Genomic DNA, 17961 nt, shown 5'->3' with positions numbered 1-17961 from the left:
AATTGGAACCCACGTGGGAAGCGCTTTTAGAAACAAAAAAAAGGAAAGAAATAAAGAAACGAAGAAAGAAAGGAATGGAAAAATGCACTGAGGTGGCATATCCCGCTATGCCGCTCCGCTGCTACACCGCTATGCCGCCCTCACGAAGGACGCCAGGCTGTTCACGCTGTAGGGCAGCGCGCTCTTCAGGTCGAAGGCCAGGCCAGCGAAGCTGTAGGTCAGCCCCGCGCCGCCGCCCACACTGAGTCCATATGCCACTGGCACCTCCAGTGAGGCGGCGCCACTGCTGCCTTTCTTCAGCTCGCGCGGCACCAACACATTCTTTCCCTGCACCAGCGCCTCCGCTGTGACGAAAGTGGAATCCTCCAGAGTTAGCTTCAGACTATACCCTTGTAAGAACCCACTCTTGTTCTCCACCACATTGGAGACGTCCACACGTGTCACTCTTCTGTGCGGTGTGTCTTTCATCTTCGAAAACAGCTTCTGACTCAGGGCCATAAAGTACAGAGCAGTGGAAGCTCCATCCATGGACGTTCTTCCTGAGCTGGCGAGAAAACTTTTCACCGTTTCTCTCATATTGGAAAAGGAAGTGGAAGCTAGTATCCTCTCTTGTGCCTTCACAATGCCGACCCCTTCGATCACTCCAGTTTTGTGCACCTTCCTGTACGTCACATCCTTGGCTTCTTTCTTGAGCACCTCTACCATGGCCTTTCTCTCGCTGTCATATTTGTCTCCCGTCTGGACAGGCACCATCGACGGCATCTCAATCCAGTGGGACAGCGAAGCAGGAAACAACTCTTTCGCTTCCAAGTCGAGACCATTAAAATTGAATTTCATTCCGAACTTTGTCGTCCGTATAACATCAATTAAAAACGTTGGTAAAGGGCAAAGGTACGAAAAGGTTTTGTTTCTGAATCCGTTCCCTTTATTGTCGTAGTAGCCAATCAGGAAGGGGATCTCGTAAGGGGCATTCTTCAAAATGGGAAACTTAAACTCACCAACATAGACCGATATGTTTGATAAAATTGCATATATGGATAACTCTTTGTTCACTTCATTCGTGCTGGTGTTCCTTTCTCCATTGATTAGCAGCCCGTATATGGGAGAGCTCTCCACTGGTAGGAGCTTATTAATGTTGTCGGATAGGAGACCCAACATGGTAAAGCAGAGCGACTCCGGCTTTAACGTCTCCTTTAACACTTTTTCTTTGTCTCTTGCGTTGAAGGTGTACATACCTGTGAGGACTTCCATGTCGTTAATTAGGTATCTTAACTGATCGAGATTTTTCTTTAGTACTTGTCTGGGTTCATTCACTCCAAAACGTTCCTGCTGTAACTGTCCATCCGAGTCGACAAAGAACTCGTAATTATTCTGCCTTTTATATTTGATATTTTCTTGCAAGTTAAATGGTTTGCCGTTATTGGAGCCGCTCCTGCTGCTTAGGTGCTCGTTTATGTTTTTCGACACACCTTCATATCGCCCCTTGGGTGGCCTGACGGCCGCCACGGCGTAGAGGAAGAGGGCCAGTGACAGCAGCTTGTTCATCTTGCAAAAGGGGTTAAGAGGCGGCGTGGAGAAGCGGTGTTGAGAGGTGGCGCCGGGAGACGGCCAAACACAGTCTCGTTCTGCTGAAAAAGACACGAGCGATGGGACGAAGTGCGCGGGGGTAATCAGCGTACAAAGGTCAAATGGGGAGTATAGACGTAGGAATGTAGAAGTAGGAAAGAGAAAAATAAGGATGAATGATTTAATGATTAATTAAATGAGAAGTTAAATGAAAACTTAAATCAAAAGTTAAATGAAAAATAAAAAGAATAATTAATTAATTAAATATTGCAAATGGCTGAGAGACGAAAAAATGTTTACGAAGACTGAGTCCCCCGAACTCGCATGTTCTGCAAAATGTCCCAAATGCAAAACATCAAACGCGAGCTAGAAAAGAAAAAAAAAAAAAAAAAGTGATCTGCTCAAATGTGGCTAGTTTGCTTTTTCGCTACCTTCACCTTATCTGCGCTATTTTTTTCTTTTTTCCTTTTCACGTAAACATGTCAGAGGTGCAATCTCCGTGCTGTCCACAAAAAGCATCTCGTAAAAGGGGCTACCCTTGAAGGGAGAGGCTTGTTCCCCCTCGCGGTGGACTCAAGGCAAATCTATATTTAACTACTAAAACAGCTGTATTTCGCTCTTCAACCCTGCACATTTAGCTTTTCTGCTCAGCGCGCGGCTGAAAAATGTTATGACCTGTACATACAAAAAAATTACACATGTGTGCAGAATGGTACGTGGGTAGCTCTTTTTCCCTTTTTAACTTTGGAGCTTTTATCGTTATACATTTTGGTAGAAAACATGGCTAGTTTTTTTTTTCTTTACATTCCGTAATTTACAGTTGTGCACTTTGGTGGACAACATAGCTACTTTTTTTTTTTCCCTAGACAGTTCATACGACACAAGTGAAATAGAAATTTCCCCTGAACAGGTCAGGTGAAATTGGGATTTTTTTTTTTTTTGCATGTATATGGAGCAAATTCGCTTGGCACAGTTACCCACTTAGCTACACACACACGAAAGGGCTATGAACGTGGTTGTATTTCCCTATTCGCATTTGTTGATTTTACGGAAGACTGTTGCAAGCCTCATGTGTACAGCTTCTCCTGTGTACCCAAACCGATGGGCTAGTAATTTCGCACTAGTGAGTAATTCGATTGTTTGTTTTTTTTTTTTTTGCTATTGTAAGCACAGCTACGGTGCACCGAATGGGGATATTATTCAGTTTGTTTTGAGCGTAGCAACAAGTGGCACGCTACAAGTGGGAACAACTTGCGCGTTTTCTCCCTTTTTGGTGATCCTCGACTGGACGGGTGTGTATAGGGGGTATTCATATAAAAGGGACGTGAAAACATGGTTTTTTTTTCTTTTTCAGTCTTTCTTTCTTCCTTTCACTCTTTCTTTTATTCTTTCCCATTTGGATCTCCTTCCCCCTCAGTGAAATTAAAAAGAACAAAAATGCAGAATCAGCTGCTTTCAGGCGAATGCTGCCATGTGTGTGATGCCCCCATGGGATAGGCCCTCCTGCCTCGCGTACTTAATTACCTTTAGGGGAGGGGGCATACATATGGATACTTCTCCAACGTAAGGTGAAAAAGAAAGAATAAGCAGCTTTTCCCCCATTGGTGTTTTCCCTTGCGATGGCTTCCCAAACGGGGGACAACTCCCAATGATATTCCTTCCCATTTGGAAATTAACCCCGCTGTGCAAAATATGTGTCACTTTGGAAAAATATACTACATATGCCCGCTTTGGCAACAATGCCCCATTGCGTAAAAGGGTGAAAAAAGCAAAAATGGTTGAAGTGGAAAGGGGCGGAAAAGAGAATACAAACAAATGTCACTTCTCCCACGATACGGTTAGTAGCTTTTTTTTTTTTTTTAAATTTTAAATGTTAACCTGTTTCGTGACGGAGGGGCAAAACGGGACCTATATTTCCTTTCTTTTCACGTGGAAACTTTCGCGAAATGGAGAGTGACCTTAATAAAAGTATATATAATGAGCAACGGTAGGCACGGCTCGGCTCATATTTCGGGTTGCCGCCAGACCGTTGGCAGCGCAGGCTCAGGGAAATGCCTCAAGGTGATGAACTATGCCTCTGGTGTGGGAGGCTCCATTACCACGCCATGTTGTCACATCATGTGTATGCTGCGCTTCCCTTCTTCACTCTTCGCTTTGCTTCCGCTCTTTTTTCCTTTCATTCCCTGCGGCACCGCCCTTCTTTTGTGACCCGGCGGGAGCGTAAGGGGTTTTCGAAAATTGCCGCACTGAGAAAAAAACGAGTGGCATTATGGCGATGGTTTACAGTACATCATATGCCTCTTAACATATCGGGGAGAGGGGGTGCCTTACGCGAAAGGGTGTTCATGAGTCCCACATCTCCATCCGGAAGAGTATTATTATACATGGCGAAGTACGCACCTGCTGAACACCCAGCGGACAATCCATTAGGCATACGAACAGAAATAAAAGTATTAACCGTTTAATCCTCATTGCCACCTGCAACAATGGGAGAGGCAGAATGTGCCACGCGGTAAAACACATGAAAAGATCCGACACAAAGCTTGGGTCCTTGCCCCCTTCTTCAGCATGAACAGAAAAAAAAAAACACTACTTCATCACGAAAGAAACCATTTCTTACCAATCGAACAAACCCTCGCAGAGAAGAAGAGATATATTTTTCTTTTTTAAATAGTTCCATCTGCTCAACTTTGAAGTTTCCTAATTTTTTTTTTCCCCCCTTGTAAAAGTTATATTGTTATTTTTTTTTTTTTTTACCCCTTCAAAAGTGTACTCCTTCTTATTATGATATTTTGAATGAACTTCCCCCATAGAGATTAAAGGAAGGAAAGAAAAAAAAAAGGTAAGCAAAAACGAATGACACAACGTGAAAGGGAGCACATAGGTCAATGGACTCCCCTTCATATACCGCACGACTGTACGACTTCATGAGGAAATTGCTCAAAAAAATGGAAGGCACAAAAGAAAGCAGTGCCCCTGATATGATGATATGTATATGCTTTTACATGTGGTGAGCTACTCCACTGTTTAGCCAACAGAGGTTCTTCCACTTTGCCTTGTGGATGTCGCATTGTTAACCCTTCTCCGTGTAGCACTTTTTACCGAATGAACCCATTAGCAGTTCGTGTTCGCCTTCTCCCCCCCTCCTCTCTTCTTATAGTACCCCACCTCCGGAAAAACAAAATGGAATCAACAACATCGGATATTAAGCTATTCAAAAAGTGGTCCTACGAAGATGTTAACATTGCGGACTTGTCACTGGTAAGTGGAGAAGCACATGGGAGTTGCTTCCCCCTCGTCAGTGCGTAGAATGGGGAGACCACGAGAGTGACTTCCTCACTAGAGTGACTTCTTCACTGGAGTGACTTCTTCACTAGAGTGACTTCTTCACTAGAGTGACTTCTTCACTGGAGTGACTTCTTCACTAGAGTGACTTCTTCACTAGAGTGACTTCTTCACTGGAGTGACTTCTTCACTAGAGTGACTTCTTCACTGGAGTGACTTCTTCACTCCTTTACCATTTTCCCTCCTCATAGGTTGACTGCATCGCGGTGTCGCAGAAGGCCTGCGTATACACGCCACACACCGCGGGGCGATATCAAAAAAAGAGATTTAGGAAGGCCCTGTGCCCAATCGTGGAGAGACTCGTCAACTCGATGATGATGCATGGAAGGAATAACGGAAAGAAGTTAAAGGCAATTCGAATTGTAGCTTACGCTTTCGAAATTATACACCTCATGACAGGAGAAAACCCCATCCAAGTGTATGTGAATGCGGTGCAGAAAGGTGGGCCAAGGGAAGATTCCACTCGAATTGGTTCCGCTGGTGTTGTTAGAAGACAAGCAGTGGATGTCTCTCCACTCAGAAGAGTGAACCAGGCAATTTACCTCATCTGTACTGGTGCCAGAAACGCCGCCTTCAGAAATATTAAGTCCATTTCTGAATGCCTCGCGGAGGAAATCATCAACTGCGCCAATGAGTCCTCCAGTTCCTATGCCATCAAGAAGAAGGACGAGATTGAGAGAGTTGCCAAGGCGAACCGATAAGAAGGCAGAATGCAGCCTTTTTCATTTATTTTTTTTTTCCCATTTTTACGACATCGTCGTAGCTTAAAGAAAAAAAAAAATATATGCCCGCTGAACTGTGCCACGAAAATTTACCTGACTTGGTCAGGTAACTTTTTTTTTTTTTTTTCTTTCTTTACCCCCGAACTGAACAAACGCGTTTTTACTTCCACCCAGTTGTAATTAAGTCTAACGTTTTGTATTTTGAAAAGGAAAAAAAAAGTTGGGCGATAGCGAAAAAATAAAATAGCCAAGTGGGGGGGAGCGAAAAAATAAGATAGCGCAGTGAGAGGAAGGCGCGCCTCCCCCCTTCCCCCCTCCGAATGTGCTAATCGAAGAGGGTAAGGCAACGTCGCATTCACCGGATCCGCTTTATGTCACACATTGTTTCATCGCATTAGGTAGGACCGCACTGCCTACGTGCAGCATACTCCCGCACGTACAGGTGGAAGAGCGCAAAGTGACACACCTGCAGCAGGGGAAACACACCACGGGGGGGGAGCGGAGGGCTCAAGGCGACGGGCGCACTCTGGAGGAAGTACAGAAAGGTGCACATAAGAATGCCCTTGGTCAGCAGCAGGGACAGAATGGTTATGATCAGAATAGTCTTATACGTATCCTTTATGAAGGTAAGTACTTCCTTCTTCTTTTTGAAGTTGGAGAGGGACATTCTGACCTGCGCTTCAAGTGAGTTCACTCCGTCGCCACTCAATCCGTCGCTACTCACTGGATCTCCACTGAATGCTTTGTCTTCTCCATGATTCGAATGCGAGCACTTCACCCCATCGGGGGAGAAATAAACACAGTGGTGTTTTTTTCTCTTCTTTTTCTTTTCCGTTCCAGTTTGGAGGTATTTCCCGTCCGGGAGCATGGACGTGTTGGTAACCACCCCCCTTCTATTCACATCATTTAGGAGGCGTCCAGCGGAGAAGCCCTCGTCCCCCTTTTCGTTTAAAAAAGTTCCCACCTCTTCGCCACCTTCTAATTTGTCCCTTTCATATGCACCGCGACGAGGGTGTACATGGTTGTGAGCGCCCTCCTCCGAGGGTGGTTTTTCCTTCTCCTTGCATGGAGAAGCGCCCCGAATGTGCTCATCGCTTCCCCCACTGCCGCTTCCACCATTATCGCCTCCCCCATTGTTGCCTTCGCTGATGCTCCCCCCCTCACTGTCCGTTTCGATAACGGAGGGGAAGTACAACGAGGTGTAACTCCGCCTATCATTTAGGCTCCTCATTTTGGCGCTCCCCAAATTGAATCCCTTCTTTCCCCGCCCGGTGTGTCTTCCAAAGGGGGAGGGTGACGAGGGGATTTCATCGACGTGTGGTGTCTCCTCAGGTGAGGCTATCTCCTCAGCATTTTGGTTTCCTTCTACATGGGGGTCTACATCACCACCATTTTGAAGATCACCACCATCCTCGATGACATTGAATTTTCTCCTCTCCCTCCACGTGGGACACTTCAAAAAGGAGTTTTCTTCCATCGAGCTGCTCTCCTCTTCCGCGTCTCCTCCTTCTCCGCGGCCCCCCTTGCAATATTGATGGTAAAAATTTCTGTACTTGTAAGCATTTGTCCTGACCCGCTCGCATAGCTCCCCCTGACTATCTGAGCTCTCCTCATGTGGATCGCTACCCGAATGGTTTTCTACCCCCTTCTCCATATGATGCTTCTCCCTCGTATTGGAAGAAGCATCATTCTTCTCTTCGCTTGGAATGGTTCCTCCCGACTGTGCCTCAGGAGACGTCGCTTCCAGATGGGAGCTCACACCCCTGTTGCTTCGTGCACCGCGGTTTCCTCCACTGTTGCCTCTTCTATTCGGATTCTCTTCTTTCTCCTTCGCGTCGGAGTCCCCCCCGGACGCTTCCCTTCCTTTCCTATCTACGGTGTTAGTTCCTACTTGGGAGGCTGCCCTCCTTTTGCTGGCTCCTTCTGGGGAGTCCCTCCCCTTGGGGGGTACCCTCACTGGGGTTGATTCCTCTTCTCTTCCGACATGCCACAACCGAAAAGGACTAAGAGGCCGCTCCAACGACTCTATCCATAACTTAAGACACCTAGGGAAGGGGCACTCCTTATTTAAACTAACACGGGAAGGATTTCTTCCTTTGTGCTCTTCCCTTTGGGTGTCCAACGCTTGTCCTCCACCGTTGTTTCCTGGGCCTCTTACATGTGTAGCAACATCGCGACAGAGCTTCCCTCTCCGAATCCTCTCAACAGCGAAGTAGCATAAGAATAGGAAGAGGTCCACTTTGTTAATTTTTTTTTTTTTTTTTTTTTTTTCTTTTTTTCCCCTTGAGGTAGCCATTTATGTAGCCCCTTTTTACTGCCCCTATGATGTTAATTAGGGAGACAAATGGAGTGCCCATTTCACACACGGCCAGGATGAATGGGAAGAAAGGAGGCTTCGCTCTCCTCCCTTTGTGCATGCTGAGCACGGCGAGGATGACGTACCTAATGAGATGGGTGCCCGTCATCCACATTTGTCTCCTTCGTCCTGTCGCGCGAAGGACACTCTCATGTTTGACTGGTCCATTTGTTGATCCTTCCAGCTGGGAACCTTTCTTCCCCCTCGTCTGACCCCATATGGTTACAACCTTCGGGACATAACAAAGGATACAAAAAAGAACATAAGCCAAACAGACTCTCTCCGTGATGAAGTCATCCTGGTGATGAGCTCCCCTGTGTGTGTAGTGCTGCTCCTCCATGGAAGGGCTCGTCCATTTTTCCTCCCCTACGAGGTGACCCTTTTCCCCCCTGGGAGGAAACCATAAGCAGGTAACTACCAAATATGCCACTAGATAGTTTAACAGGAGGGTACTGCAAACCAAGTGAGCGATGTTGACCGATGGGAGGTACCTTTCTGCGATCTTTTTCAGCACTTGTCTGCCGTTTCGTCTTGTTACCATCGTCCCTTATACCATTTCTCTACCTCATTCTCTTTGCGGGGAAGTGCCACGGGGGTGCCGGGTAGTCCAACGGGCCGCGTGCGTCCACGCGGGCCATTTTGAGGGAAAGCGGCGAATTGGTTAACCGGCGAATTGGTTAACCGGCGACGTGTCGAGTCAATAAGCTCGCTGGGTTACGTAAAGATCACGCGGTGAGGAGAATAAAAAAAAAAATTTAAGTTCCACTGGTGCGAGGAAAAAAAAAAATAATAAAAAAAAATGCAGCGTGCAACGTGTCACCTGCAATGCGCTAAGTATAGTCGGAAGGACGGGGAGAGGAGGGTCTGCCTTCGCCCCGGGAAGGCTACATAACTTTTACACTCTTAAAATTGAAGCCATTTTTCCCCATAACGTTAAAGGTTAAGTAGCCCTCCTTCTTCGCCGAGGTGCAGTTGTTCATATCGTCATCCACGAATAAGATTTCATCGATGTTGACTCCGAAGTCGGTCCTGATCTGTGGTGACAGGAGCGGGGAAGGACGAGTGGTGTGGTGTGCAGAGGAGCAGCGTGATGTGCAGAGGGGAAGCGTCATGCGCAGAGGGGAAGCGTGATGCGCAGAGGGGAAGCGTGATGTGAAGAGGGGAAGCGTGATGTGAAGAGGGGAAGCATGATGTGCAGAGGAGCAGCGTGATGTGCAGAGGAGCACCTTCACGTGACGTGGTACCGCTCGACCTAGCGCGCCTTCCTCTTACCTGCTTCAAATGGTACGACTTGTCGTGACTCATTGGCTTGTCCAGCCCCAGCGGTTTGTACTGCCGCGGCTGTCGGTAGTAGCTGCAGGGACGTGGAGAAAGAAGAGGTGCACACAGGGTGAGAGATACGCGAACGGTGAACATATTTATATCTGTCACTGCAGGGTGCAGACACATCCGACGCGCACACCCGATGCGCAAACCCGACGCGGCACACCCCTGTGTCGCTCTTGGCAGCTTCTTCCTTACGGGGGGTAGTAAGCATAGACCTTCTCGATCTTCGCGTCGCACTTGCTTTGCTGCATGCTGAACGTCACCATCTCCTCGCCCGCAATGAGGGTGGAGTTCCTGCCACGGCTGTACCGGATGGCCTCGTCGTCTGCGGGGGGTAACGCGCGAAGTGGACGGTGTGAAGTGGACGGAGCGTGTTATTACATGGAGAGTATACGGAGTGACGTGTAACATGCGAAGCGGGAGGTGGTGAGCGCAACGTAATGAGCTGATCGTGTTCCTTTGGGAGGCCGACACAAGAAGTGGGGCTCGCAACGGCACTCCGAAGGAAGAACGCAGTGGGTTCTTTCCCAGCCGTCCGCGTCTCTACGCGTCCCTACGCGTCTCTACTCGTCCCTCCGCGTCCTTCCCTCACCCGAAAACGTCGCGACGGTAATTTTAATGCCGTTATCGTTGAGCGCCTTGGAGAGTATCTTGAAGTGATTCGTCACGGCAGTTCCGATGTGGTCCACGTCGTTAGCCTTATCGACGTAGCCTCCTGTGTGGGGGCAGGGAAGTGGTAAAGTGGGAGGGAAGCCACTACAATAATGCATCTACAAAACGGACGTTCCCGTGAAGGTTGCGGTTAACGTCGTGGTGAACGTCGCGGCGAAGGATGAAACGAAGTGCAGGGCCTACCCGAGTGGGCACCGATTATCGTCAAGTCGAAGTCGAAAACAGCCATCTTGATGTTAAGCTCCTTGAGGAGCTGAGCAAATCCAGTGATGCCTAGCGGGAGGGGAGAAAAGAAGGGGAGGAAAAAGAAAAAAAAAAAGAGGAAAGACATGTGAAACGTACTTCCTCTGTGGTCACCATTTGTGAGTGATGCAACAGGAGGGGGAGGAGCAGCGCTTCTTAGCAGACTCTCCTCTGTGCAGGTCTAGCACGCGTTTAGCACTCTCCTGGCGCACTTACTCTCCGTGTCATTCTTATGATCGAAGTTGTTGAGGTACTTCTGCACAGCGTCCAGCTGCGCTGCACTCGCCTTGGTCGGGGCCGACATGTCTTTGCGGGGCTGTTCCTTCTTGGGTGTGGGGGTTACGTTTTGCATGCATGTTCTCATCTTAGACATGTCGCTGTACGCGAATGCGTACGTGCAAAGTGGCGCAAGGAGTCGCACGCGCATGTTGTGAAGCGGTGGATCGGTATAGCGGTGGAGCAGCGGAGCGGCGAGTGTGGGGGTGACTAATCGGGACGTGAGCACCTTTACCTGGCAGATCACTTCGCAACTGTTCTTTTGTTTTTGCGATTTCGTGCGATTGAGTAGACTCCTCCGAGCTGGCTGCGCGAGGTGTAATCGATTTATTATACATGTAACGCGTGATGCGTGACGTGCGACGTGGACACGTGAAGCACACACCGCGAACACACGCGTGCACTCTCCGCAAACCCAATATGTTGTCATTACCCCTGGAGGAACTCACGACAGAATGAAAAAAAAAAAGGGACGCTACAGAACATGTAGAAGTGACGTCAGGTTTCTTGGTTTTTTGTTTTTCTGTTTTTTTCTCTTTTTTGTTATTTTTTTTTTCCTGCGAAGTAAGCGTTATATGAGAAGACCAACAGAGGTGCTTCCTCCTTTTTTGTTCTCGCCAGCTGACAAGGGCATCGTTAAAAAGAGAGGGCAAAAGGAAGGAATATATAGGGGGGGAGGTTAAAAATAAAAAAAAGAAGCAAGGGGAGAGAGAACGAGAGGGAGGAAGCGGTGTGTATGCCTCTTCCTTACCGACCCGAACGGGTAAGAAAAAGAGAAGCAAAGTAGAGGGAAGAAGAGGGTTTGCTAACTAAGTAACTCTCGTGACGAGTGAGATTTTTTTTTTTTTTACGAAAATGGAAACGTGTTCGGCGTAGCTGTACGAATGGAGGGATTTTTCTTTTTTCAATTTTACCAAATGATTGGCTATCCGCTTCGCCGTCCTGTGAGAACATATCATCCTCCCGAAGCTGCTGCGCCTCCTTCTCCGCAACTGCTCAAGAGGCATCCTAATTGCTTCCTTTTTTTCTCTACAAACAGAGGCCCCGTTTATGTTTCCCACGGGAAGAAGTAACGAACGGGGGAAAAGCCAATTCTCACAAATTACAAAATGGAGAACAAACGAGACCAGTGCGTGTTGTACGCTGGGCAAAGAGTTGGTGCGCGTCCAAAGGGTTTGGTCCGCGCGGGGAGCAAGAACGACAATAATGAAGAAGTGGAGGGATGCAAGAATGCAAAAATGCAGAAAATGTATACAATACACAAGGGGGAAAGGAGCGTGCGGGGCAGTCGCGAAGGGGGAAAACGGGAGAGGTCACCCGCAGGAAATTCAACTTAACTTCCCACCGCCAACTTACCACCAACTCATCGCCCCCGAAGGAGGCGGCGCTCCCGCTTGCTGGGCGTGGTGTGCCGCTTCACCCGCAGGTAGCGCTGCTGTTTGTTCAGCTTAGAAATCTCCCTGGGGCTCTCGTCTAGCAGGAAGGCGTAGGCCAGATGCCCTAGATGTAGATTCTTTGCGCAAAAAATGTGTCGCAGAGATTTGCTCACCGAGTAATACGCTGTGACGGACGCGAGAAATGCATTGGTCGCTTTCTCCATTAGAGACTCATCCGATTTAACAGTCACCTTAAAATGGTTGTAGATGAAGCTAAGTATATCTCCCCCAATGGAGGAGAAAAACGGGGGGATATCCTCCCTGCGGAATCTCCCGATTAGTTGCTCTCCCTGGATTGTCTTCACATGGATGTTCTTTTCTCGCAACACGTTTAGAAACTCCACCTCTGTCGGTAGCAGGAACAAGTAAGACGATCCCTCCTTTTGTAATCGCGCCGTCCTACCGACTTTGTGGACATATTCCTCAAAAATCTGCGGCGGGTCATACTGCACGACGACATCCAGCGCGTCGAAGTTGACCCCCCTGGAGACAATCTCAGTGCATATTAGAATGGACTGCTCATTTTTCCCGTAAGCAAAATCGGAGAAATTCCCGAATCGGTCTTCCTTCGATAGGTTGCCATGAAGAATGTATATGTTCGTGTCTCCGAAGAGGTACTTCCTTTTGTGTCTATCCGTGTTGACATTATAGAGAAGAGATCCGCTTCCACCACCAACCGTGATGTTCCCCTTGTCGCAGGAGTGTTCTCCTTGTAAGTCATCCATTTGGATGTTCTTAAATGGCAAGGATATTCTTCCCTTTCTCCTCTTCGACATATCACCACATTGCAACTCCTCCCTTTGGAGAGTCTTTTCCAGATGTTTTCGTAGCAGTTGTTCATCCTCCTTTAACAACACAGGGGAGATTTCCTTCTTTAACTTCTTGTGCACCTCCATGTTTTCTTTCTTCAAATCGGTAGGCCAGTACAAACCCTTCAGTAACGCCCTCATATATTCTACACTGTGACAATTGGAGAGAAACACCACTGGCTTCTGCTTCTTCTTCATGCAGGAGAGTAGCATATGCACGAGGCAAAGAAACTTTTTCCTAAAATCGGTGACGATGCAAAATTGCTTTAATTGTTCGGGCAGCTCATATTCCCACTGCTCTTCTCCCACTGCGCATGGGTCCTCCTTCTGGGGGGATGTACCTGCCTCTTCTCCGTGGCCGCCGGTCAGCGTTATGTCTGGGGGCCGGGGGGGTAGGGTGTTACCTCCTCCCTCCTTCGCCTCCACCCACACCGTCCTGTCGGTTAAGCAGTAGTTTGCCAGACTCTTCACCGCGTGGTTCAGCGTCGCAGAAATGAAGACCATTTGGAAGTCTTTCCCCTCCGCGGCGTGGTTAGCGTGGTTAGCATGTTTGGCGTGGTTCGCGGCGTTGCTGGCCGCTTGGTCAACCCTGGTGTCTCCCACCCCCTCCCGTCGCACCCTCTTCACCGTGTCGTATATCAGCCTAACCTTATCCTGCGAGCCGAGGAAAATCACCTTGTCCGCCTCGTCCAATATAACGCACTGCAAATAAGTCAACTTGAGCGCTTTCGTGTTTTCCAAATGATCCAATAACCTCCCTGGGGTGCACGTCAAAATGGAGACACCCTTTTTCAGTCGATTCTTCTCCGATTTCTTCTTCTCTCCACCGGTTAAACACGACACGACGATATACGGATACGGCTTCGTCAACATAAAGAAGAGACTATTAATCTGAACGGCCAGCTCCCTTGTCGGGGAGAGTACCAAGATGAATGTTCCCATGTCTCTCGTCACTCTTATTTTCTCTTTCTGCATATTGAGTATCTTCTGTACAGACGGCAATGCATAACATAACGTCTTTCCAGAGCCAGTCATAGATTTGAGAAAAACATCATTATCACTTAACATGATTGGGATGCTCTTCTTCTGTATGCTGGTCGTTTTGACGAATTTGTTTTTCTCCAGGGTCTGCAGCAGACTGTCGCTCAGGACGCCCTTCAGGTCGACGAACAGCCCGTCGAATAGGTCGCCCCCGCGGGGTTGGCGGCACGGGGGAGTGCTGCAGACGGGACTGCCACTATCCACGGTGCTGTCGCTACCAACGCTGCTGCCGCTGCTCTCTTCCGTTGGTTTCTTTATCCCCTTCTTTGCCAGCCGCTCTGAGAGATGCTTTTCCGGGGGAGTTTCGCCTTCTTTATCGCCTTTTTTTTTGCCTTTTTTTATGCCTTTTTTTCCGTCCTTTTTTGTGTCCTTCTTTGTGTCCTTCTTTGTGCCATTTTTTTTGCCCTTTTTTGAGAGCTCCTTCCTGACGCGCCCAAACTTGCCCATCCTGAGGAGGTCAATTGGGAGGGTCAATTTGGAAGGCCAACTGGGAAGGCAAACTGGGAAGGCAAACTGGGGAGGCAAACTCAGAACGCCTAGAAGGGGTAGCACCAGGATGAGGTACAGATCGGTTGGACCGATGTAAAGAGAAAAATGGGGGCGATTGGCTAACCTATGCAGATAGACGTCGCTCCCACCTGAAGTTTCCACTCAACAAAAAAAAAAAAAATAAATAGAAAAAGATAACTCAAATGGGAATGTCAAACGAGGTGAAACTTCGTCTGGTAATTCGTGCAGCGAAAAATGCAACGCAACAGTTGCGACGTCACGTCGTTTTATGCCGCTACGCCGCTGAGTCAACCGGGGGAAAAGAAGTAACGGCTTAACTTTGAAGAGTCCCCAAATGGGGAAACTAACTGGGAAGGAAAAACAAAAAGAGAAAAAAAAAAAACAAACAAACAAATAAATCCACAGTAGGAGAACATCCAACCGGGGGTATTCTCCAAGATAAAATAACAATCAAAAAAAAGAAAAAAAAAAGTCAAACCAGTTAGGCAAAAAACACTCGGCAAGGTCGCTACCGTCACAACTGCATCTCCGGTCTGACAAACGTGTGAAGCGCGGGAGTGGCTGCTCTGCAATGAGATTCTTTTGCCACCCTCCCGAATTGCGCATACCAAAAGGAATTGAGTCACCTGGAGAAAGGTGGAGAACACGAAAAAAGTGGCCCCCACCGGTTGTCAAAGGGGGGAAGTTTTTTTTTTCTCTCTCTCTTCTTTTTGCGGCCTTCTCTCACTTGTCACAAGGTTGAAATGGTTTATTTTTTATTTTCTATTTTTTTTTTCTTCTTTCCCACCATATTGCTGCAGAGTTGTCATTCCTTTGAGTGACAATTTTGTTTTCCCCGACTGGAGAATCACACGTGGGGAGTAGTTCCTTCAACAAGTGATTCTGGCGTTAGCGGCACGATGATCTTCCGCTCCGCCGCGTCACTCACACGATGAGCTCCCCCCTCGCCGCTCCACCCACAGGATGCACTTCTTCTTCGCCGCGAACAAGCCGCCCCCCAGCGCCAGCCTGGAGCACGTCCAGGAGGACCACGTGACATTGACCGTGTGTCTGGACGATGCGCAGACACACAGCGGAGACGTCTTTAGAGCTTCCTTCGAGCTAGTAGGCCCTAAGAAGTATGCAGGGAATGTGAAGCTCGATTACGTCGTGGTGTACCTATACGGAGTGTACCTCCTAAATCACGAGGTGGTAACAGCTTGCACCAATGGGCCACTCAGACACAAGCAAGAAAATCTGAACCTGCCATTCTATGGAACCAATGAAAACGATGAACAGAGAGGCTTACTCTTTTACTCCAACCCAATAATCCTCTGCACCGATGTGAATTTTGGAACCCCCAGTGAGACCACTCACTACCACCTCAGCTGTGTCCTTCCACCATTCCTCCCCCCGAGTTACAATGGCAAGGTGATCAAATTTAAGTATTGCATGTACGTCCAGGCAGTTAAAAGACTCTACAGAAATAGAACCCATTTTGTGACCCAACGATATGAACTGCATTTCCCTTTGCGCTTACTCTCTGGTCGATGTGTCCGTTCCCCTATCCTAGACTTGGTGCTTTTTCCCATCAAGCCGAGCGGCTCGCAGGCGGAGGTCGCCACGGATGGGGACAATGAGGGAGACCCCCCTGAGTACCTCTACCATGACTTTCGGGTGCAAGTGGACGAGGGGGGGACTACTCAGGGGGGGACTACTCAGGGGGACCCCTCCCCAGCGCGACCGAGTAAGAAGAACCCCCCAACTCGGGGCAGACTCGAAAGGGTCCCATTGAACACCCCCTCCATTCCGACGCACTTGTATAACTATGTAGGGAAAACGCCCCTCGACAGGCTCCTCTGTATATACCTCCTCTCTTCACAGAGAAAGGAGGACTCGTCTCTCTTTCTCCTCAGCCATATCATGCCTAACTATAACTACTTTCACTATATGCACCTCTTTCTGTACGTGGTTCATCATTGTGATTACTACACGGGGGAGCTTTCCCTCAATGGGGACGCCCTCCGTATTGGAAGCCTCCGCGCCTTCTTCTCCATGCTGCGCTCGTTTGGCGAGTATCCCATAGAGGCCGTTCCTCGGGGGAGCACCCCAGATGAGCCAAACCAGCGGCACGACACCTACACCGGAGAGAAGACCAACCCTATGGAAGAGCACCTCTCCTCCCCCCAGTGCTCTCTCCAAAATGACGACAACGATATGCACAAGGCTTACTTCTGCAACTACCCCAACTTTGTCTTCAATGAGATAAACTACGTCCCCATACATTGGTACGACAATTTGGTTCTTCACCGACCGTCAAGTTCGCCTATCGAGCTATCTGATGAGGAAGACGTTTCCAATCTATACTTGGGAGAGATCAGCTCTGAGTGCAGCAGCTCCTTTGACGGAGCCAACATGGGTGAGGAGCGGACTACAGAGGGATGCGCTTCATCTGAAAGGATGAAGAGCCAAACGGTAGAAGAAACCTCTCATCAGGGGGAGAGGCATAATGCAACCTTGCCTCAACAGAGGAAAGAGGGGTTCCTCTTGGATAAAGCATACACCACGGTGGACACCATCGTGAAATGCATGCATGAGGAGGACATGTTCAGGCGAATCAACACTCGGAAGGTAAAGCCGCAGCGGTTGTCTCCCAACGGGGGTGGCGACTCAACCGACAAGGTAGTCGTCTCCCCAGAAAAGAAGCTAAGCGGAAAGGACAACCAAACCGAAAAGTCACCCAACAAAGACCCATCGCAAAACATTTATCGAATAAACTCGGGTGAAAAAAACATATGTCTGATTACCTTGATGGATGGACTGGACCAGCAGCTAACCGATACCTTCCCGTGTGGTGGCATCATCAACGTGAGGCTCCACTTCGGGGATGCAACTATCTTCACAGTGCATGTGGATATACGGCTGAAGAGGGTCGAACGGGTAAAGATAGACCCCAGGCTTCTAACACTGCAGAGGAATACGCTACATGATGAGAATGAAATCCCAGATGAGGAGGGGAACACTTCCGTCGACTCGGAGGGGACCTATCATCATTGCATCTCCAGCTGCAAATTGATTAGTGAGAGGAATATCTCTACTCTTCACTGCTCCGTAAAGAATGTGAGCTTTGTTCTTGGTGAAGACGTTGTTCCTTCTTTTTCAAATGACACAGTCAGGGTTGGCTACCTCCTCGACTTTGACTTCTTCTGCCTTCCCAAGAGGGACGCACCGAACAAAGGGGGTGAAACAGACAGAGACGAAACAAACAAACGCGACAATCTTAATGAAGTCAATGAACAGAAGGGATCCAACCAATCGGGCACGACCAACGAACCGAACGGAGCCGATCCGCCAGGCGGAACATACTCTGGCTCTCTCTCTCTGAACGAATTCCTCGACGATAACATTTATAGTCTCACCTTTCGCATCCCTATCCACATCACCGAGCGAGCACACGGCATCTGTCCGCACGATGCCAGCAGTAATAGTAACCCCACCTGCCACGCTAAAGGGAACACAGAGGAGGGGGGAATCACCAGCCAGCTCCTCTTACAAAACAGCCACAAGTTTCTGTACGCCGATAGGAGGCAATTCGTGCGCACCCTGAAGATGTGATGTGCGCATCGTTTGTTGGAGGTGTATTTGTGTCGGTGTATGTATCTGCATATGTATCTCTGTAT

The 17961-nt window shown here is 48.5% G+C and overlaps 6 protein-coding genes across 6 annotated transcripts; 2 read left to right on the top strand and 4 right to left on the bottom strand.

Moving 5' to 3' along the window:
• Positions 1-129: 129 nt before the first annotated feature.
• On the bottom strand, positions 130-1545 carry C922_04378 (hypothetical protein; the record flags this gene model as incomplete). Its single annotated transcript, XM_008819961.1, has 1 exon — positions 130-1545. One exon carries the CDS (start codon positions 1543-1545, stop codon positions 130-132), a length of 1416 nt encoding a protein of 471 aa, XP_008818183.1.
• Positions 1546-4749: 3204 nt separating this feature from the next.
• C922_04377 (40S ribosomal protein S5) lies at positions 4750-5612 on the top strand (the record flags this gene model as incomplete). Its single annotated transcript, XM_008819960.1, has 2 exons — positions 4750-4827; positions 5103-5612. The coding sequence occupies 2 exons, from the start codon at positions 4750-4752 to the stop codon at positions 5610-5612; spliced, it is 588 nt and encodes a 195-aa protein (XP_008818182.1).
• A 415-nt stretch (positions 5613-6027) lies between these two features.
• On the bottom strand, positions 6028-8530 carry C922_04376 (hypothetical protein; the record flags this gene model as incomplete). Its single annotated transcript, XM_008819959.1, has 2 exons — positions 6028-7678; positions 8076-8530. The coding sequence occupies 2 exons, from the start codon at positions 8528-8530 to the stop codon at positions 6028-6030; spliced, it is 2106 nt and encodes a 701-aa protein (XP_008818181.1).
• A 343-nt stretch (positions 8531-8873) lies between these two features.
• On the bottom strand, positions 8874-10534 carry C922_04375 (hypothetical protein; the record flags this gene model as incomplete). Its single annotated transcript, XM_008819958.1, has 6 exons — positions 8874-9023; positions 9262-9343; positions 9511-9640; positions 9908-10030; positions 10171-10260; positions 10447-10534. The coding sequence occupies 6 exons, from the start codon at positions 10532-10534 to the stop codon at positions 8874-8876; spliced, it is 663 nt and encodes a 220-aa protein (XP_008818180.1).
• Positions 10535-11869: 1335 nt separating this feature from the next.
• On the bottom strand, positions 11870-14239 carry C922_04374 (adenosinetriphosphatase; the record flags this gene model as incomplete). The annotated part of the gene is made up of 1 exon (XM_008819957.1): positions 11870-14239. One exon carries the CDS (start codon positions 14237-14239, stop codon positions 11870-11872), a length of 2370 nt encoding a protein of 789 aa, XP_008818179.1.
• Positions 14240-15265: 1026 nt separating this feature from the next.
• C922_04373 (hypothetical protein) lies at positions 15266-17896 on the top strand (the record flags this gene model as incomplete). Its single annotated transcript, XM_008819956.1, has 1 exon — positions 15266-17896. The coding sequence occupies one exon, from the start codon at positions 15266-15268 to the stop codon at positions 17894-17896; it is 2631 nt and encodes an 876-aa protein (XP_008818178.1).
• Positions 17897-17961: the final 65 nt, after the last annotated feature.

This window comes from Plasmodium inui, assembly GCF_000524495.1.
Source record: "Plasmodium inui San Antonio 1 unplaced genomic scaffold supercont1.22, whole genome shotgun sequence".
NCBI lineage: Eukaryota > Apicomplexa > Aconoidasida > Haemosporida > Plasmodiidae > Plasmodium > Plasmodium inui.
Note: the sequence above shows the minus strand (reverse complement) of the source record. Positions and strands in the feature narration are given on the sequence as shown.